Below are 4,479 nucleotides of genomic sequence, written 5' to 3'. Positions count from 1 at the left end.
GGACCACTAAGGTCTATATAAAGAGACTTCAGATACAGTATTAGGGACCACCAAGGTCTATATAAAAGAGACTTCAGAGACCGTATTAGGGACCACTAAGGTCTATGTAAAAGATCCATATAAAAAACTAAAGCAATTCTAGTATTGTGTTCTCGTAAACAATGTAATACAAAGTTTTTAGTTAACTTAGGCCTATTTCTTCAATAAAACGTAGGTTACTTAGAACATCTGTAAGATGAGAAATTACAAACATAGCCATTGGGTTCATGTGAAATGAACATTTTGAAAAACTAATGGTCAAGAGAGGCCAAAGTCTGCTAACAGAACTGACGTTGGTTGAATTCATTAGCCAACATTGCCGCTGTGTGGTGGAACAGAGTATTGCATTTAATAAAAGCCTAGGAACCATTGTAGAGATAAGTGTTTCTGCTCGGAGTGCCATATCTGATGGTAGGCATCTATTTTGGCTAGAGACATATCCAATAAATCGTCATAGTTTCTTGCATTAGTGATGTGTTTTTCTGTTGTTGTGTTCCTGCTGTTTTCAGCTATTTAATCTTAAGTCTTTAGTCATATACCGTCACCGAGTCTGGCCAGCTTGTGGTACAACTGAATGGTGAAAGCTTGTATTTGTCCTTCTCTTGCGTGTAAGCACACATTGGTAACATTAGTAGCATTGTTAGAATTATTATTAGCAAGGTAGCCTGCTAGTCAGCTAGCTAGCTAGAGTTAACGTTAGCTGCTAGAGTTGTTTAGGAAGTTTAACGTAGCTAACGGAGCTAACGGAGCAAATGGTACGCAAACGTTACGCGGTGTTAACGTAAGCTACACTTTACGGCCGCAGCTTTAATTTACATCGATGCGTTTTAATACAGGAACATAATACTGTATGCTGTGTTCTTTCTTGTACTCCTCTAGGTGAAAGACTATGAGTAAAGAGTCCAGAATGAGGGCCACAGTGAACCAGAAGCTAACAGAGATGGGCGAACGAGAGCGGTGAGTCTCTTATATTATTTAACACCGTAGGGAGTTGGGTTGGGAACCCGAAGGTCGCGGGTTCAAGTCCCCATTCGGACCAAAGTACGGAGGGTGCCAGTTCAGCTCTTGGGCAATGCCAGGTGCTTTTGAGCAAGGCACCAAACCCCCCTCAGCTGCTCAAGGCAGTGGTCCAGCACTGGCAGCCCCCCCACTCTGACGTCTCTCCCTTAGTGCATGTAGAGGACCTGGACCTGGACCTGGGCATGTGTGTGTAATAAGAGAATAAAGGAAATTAGTTATTATAAAATATACTATTACACAGTGTGTCATTGTCAACAATGTGGCTATTTGCAGTAAAAGTAAAGACATGTTTTGTTTTTTTGGCAATGCGTTTTCTGACACTCTTTGCAGGATGCGCCATAATTAAAATAATAACTATCATAATTATAATTGACTCTTGTTGTCTCAACCTGTCCATATTGTTTCTGTTTATAGTCTGTATATATTGTTTGTTTTGTATGAGTAAGTGCATCGTGAGCAATACTAGCCAAAGCAAAATTCCTCATATCCTCATACCTGGCAAATAATTCTGATTCTGTAAATTATTATTGGGTGTCTATTGTAGCGTAACATACTCTAATTGATTTACCACTGTTATTTAACACTCACACACCTCTGTAGTAGGCCTGGACGATTCAGGGAAAAATATGAATGACGATTATTATTTTAATTGATATCACGATTCTCTGCCACTATCCTTTCTCGCAAAGTGTAATGTTAATTGCACATGTGAAGATGGATGGAGCGTTTGTTATGCAAGCAGCTCTTAAAAATAAACAACAATCAAAGGCGTTAAAATTTGTATGTGCCATTGTTTTACATTTTTTTAAATCAAAGAAATGGAAGTTATTTCAAAATTAAATCGTGAATCGAGATCGCCATTTTCTAACGATTGATCGTGCAGGACTCCTCTCTAGTGGTGTGTGTTAAGGCGCACTAACTTTATTCGTTACTGTCACCTTTGTTAAGGGAAGACATAACTAATGGCATATTACATGAATAAGCATACAGCTGCTCCGAACTAGGAGCTGTGTTAAATTCTGCTCCCACTTGTCAACATCTCCATAATAAACCTGTATGGCTTGATATTCTTAACATATGAGTTATGACTCAGGTTGTCAGCAGAAACAGGCATGGGACTAACATTACACCATGAAGACTGAACCAGACTGGTTCCTCAAGCTTCGAAGGAAACAGCAGCCCCATCACATGTTCATTTTTCTGGCATGCAGAGAGAGACATTATTACTATACCAGTAATAATGTCCATGTGCATCTTATTGACAGGCTGAAGGAGTTGCTGAGGGCTAAACTCACTGAGTGTGGATGGAAGGACCAGATGAAAGCTCACTGCAAAGGTAGAAATGACAACACTGCGTTGATAGTCATTGATTGAGTGCCAAATAGGCTTGGGTACCAAAACCCGGTTCCACTATGGAACCAGTAGGAATCGGACCAGATTTGAACACAAATTTCGGTTCCTCATTTCGATTCCACTTCATGTGTCAACTGGAATATTTTCCATCTGTCGCTCTGAAACGGACTTTTTCTCTGAGAAAGTGTGATATTTATATTATTTGTATTTGTGTACTCACGCACACACATTTACAGTCACGTGAAGAGGGCTTGTTGTGTCCAAATTAGACCCAGTTTAGGCGATAAAGTTCATACAGTACATATTTGACATTTGGAACCAAAGTGCAAGGGTGTCGCTATGGGACCTGTATTATGGTGCACAGGCTGCTTCAAGCATTTTTGTTAAAATATTTGTATTTATTTTTGCAGAAGTAATCAAAGACAAAGGCTTGGAGCACGTGACTGTGGAGGACCTGGTGGTAGAGATCACTCCTAAAGGAAGAGGTAGCTGGACTTGACTGTTGGAAGACTTGATGGTTCACAGTAGAAACATTGTACAGATTTGTACAGCTTTTTGGAGTTTGACGGCAGAAAAAAGGCTCCGTGCACCGGGTGCATGGTTCAAAGAGTTGTACTGAGTGTCTTCATTAATCAGAGGTGTGTTTTGGCTGTATTATGCAATCAACCAATCAGAGGTCATCTCCCATTCTCTTTGAAAGCCAGGCCCGTTCATACCATGGTACATTGCTATTATAATGGAGGATCTGCACCGTCGTGTGTGTGTGTGGGTGGGGGTGGGTGTGGGTGTGTGTGTGTGTGGGGGGGGTTAGGTTGGGTGTGTCAAGCGTAGTCTGCATGGGCTGTGTACAAGCCTAGGCACATTTTACTTGTGCACTGTTAAAATAACAAATAATAAAATGCTGCATTACTGACTTTAGAGGTTTTTGTTGGTCCATGGCATGATCACATCCAGCTGCCTCAAGATAGCAATATGCCCAGAATGCACCTGAACACACCACCCTGTAAGACCAGCACACCCAGAAATTACCTGAACACAACTCCCTGTAAGACCTGCACAACCAGAATGCACCTGAACACACCTCCCTGTAAGACGGACGGTCATAAAATAGCAAAGACCGTTGCGTTGGACTTAGCTGGGTGCGTGCTAGGGCCGTTAGGCTTTAAAGTCCCTCTCTCAAAGACGGCAGCCATTCAAACCCAGCATGAGGACACCGAGATGCCAGTCACTTTAACGACAGGAGCCTCAGGATGAGCGGGTGCAGTCACTGGATGTTAGAAATCCATTTTCCAGTAATGGAAGTGGGTGTGAGCATTGACAAGTTTTGCAGTAGCATTTTGTCTTTATTAAAAGGATAAGTCATCTTCATAGATATCTCTCTCTCTCTCTCTCTCTTTTGCAGCCTTGGTGCCAGACAGTGTCAAGAAAGAGCTTCTCCACAGAATAAGAGCCTTCTTAGCTCAGCATGCCACATAATTTAGATTTGTACCATTTCCTTAGACCACTTGCCTGTGATATGGATATTGAATTTTAAAGAGGTCTTCTTGAGTTTTCCGAGCCGTACCGACACACACTTCACACACTTTGCTGCTTGGTTGTGTGGCTACTAATTCTGTGATGTACAACATATTTGTTAATGCACGTACCTTGCACATGTAGTTGTCCTTTGTATAAGAGATATGCTGTATAATAAAGTGTTTTGGTTTATTCAACAACAATCACTTCATTAATAATAAAATATGGTAATAGTTATTATTAATAAATCAATAAATTCCAAAGGGATAATGACAATAATGTATTTGAAGTGAAGCTCTTAATTGACTTTTTAAATGAATGAAGGTGGTATTGGGTGGGTTCATAGTTGCCTGCTGTGTTTTGTACAGTTATGATGCAACCTGCAAAAAAGCAATGCATACAAATATCAACACCACAAATTATTTAGTAATAAAGTGTTCATTATAAAGTCAGGGTCAATGTTATCTCCATTTGCTAAAACACAAGAAAGTATTAAATGAAAGTCATTTCAAATGGAAATATTGTTTATTCTCACCACAAGAAGTCTTCATT

At 40.3% G+C, this 4,479-nt stretch overlaps 1 protein-coding gene across 3 annotated transcripts; it reads left to right on the top strand.

The window, feature by feature from the left end:
- Positions 1-357: 357 nt before the first annotated feature.
- Positions 358-4,133, top strand: eny2 (ENY2 transcription and export complex 2 subunit). Of its 3 annotated transcripts, none has more exons than XM_034875136.1 (5): positions 358-450; positions 919-996; positions 2,325-2,395; positions 2,823-2,897; positions 3,815-4,133. In XM_034875136.1, exons 2-5 carry the CDS (start codon positions 929-931, stop codon positions 3,886-3,888), a joined length of 288 nt encoding a protein of 95 aa, XP_034731027.1. In that variant the 5' UTR covers positions 358-450; positions 919-928; the 3' UTR covers positions 3,889-4,133. The 3 variants fall into 3 exon arrangements, with proteins under 3 accessions (XP_034731027.1, XP_034731026.1, XP_034731028.1); XM_034875135.1 differs by having other exon boundaries at positions 440-647; XM_034875137.1 differs by lacking the exon at positions 358-450 and adding an exon at positions 525-616.
- Positions 4,134-4,479: the final 346 nt, after the last annotated feature.

Source organism: Etheostoma cragini, chromosome 6 (genome assembly GCF_013103735.1).
Source record: "Etheostoma cragini isolate CJK2018 chromosome 6, CSU_Ecrag_1.0, whole genome shotgun sequence".
In the NCBI taxonomy this organism is placed as follows: Eukaryota; Metazoa; Chordata; class Actinopteri; order Perciformes; family Percidae; genus Etheostoma; species Etheostoma cragini.
This window is presented reverse-complemented; position numbering and strand designations above follow the sequence as displayed.

What these genes read in the sequence shown, in the direction of transcription:
- eny2 (XM_034875136.1), top strand. Translation starts at nt 929, where the DNA reads ATGAGTAAAGAGTCCAGAATGAGGGCCACAGTGAACCAGAAGCTAACA. An exon ending in GAGATGGGCGAACGAGAGCG is followed by an intron (nt 997 to 2,324) that starts GTGAGTCTCTTA and finishes TCTTATTGACAG; the next exon opens with GCTGAAGGAGTTGCTGAGGG. An exon ending in GATCACTCCTAAAGGAAGAG is followed by an intron (nt 2,898 to 3,814) that starts GTAGCTGGACTT and finishes TCTCTTTTGCAG; the next exon opens with CCTTGGTGCCAGACAGTGTC.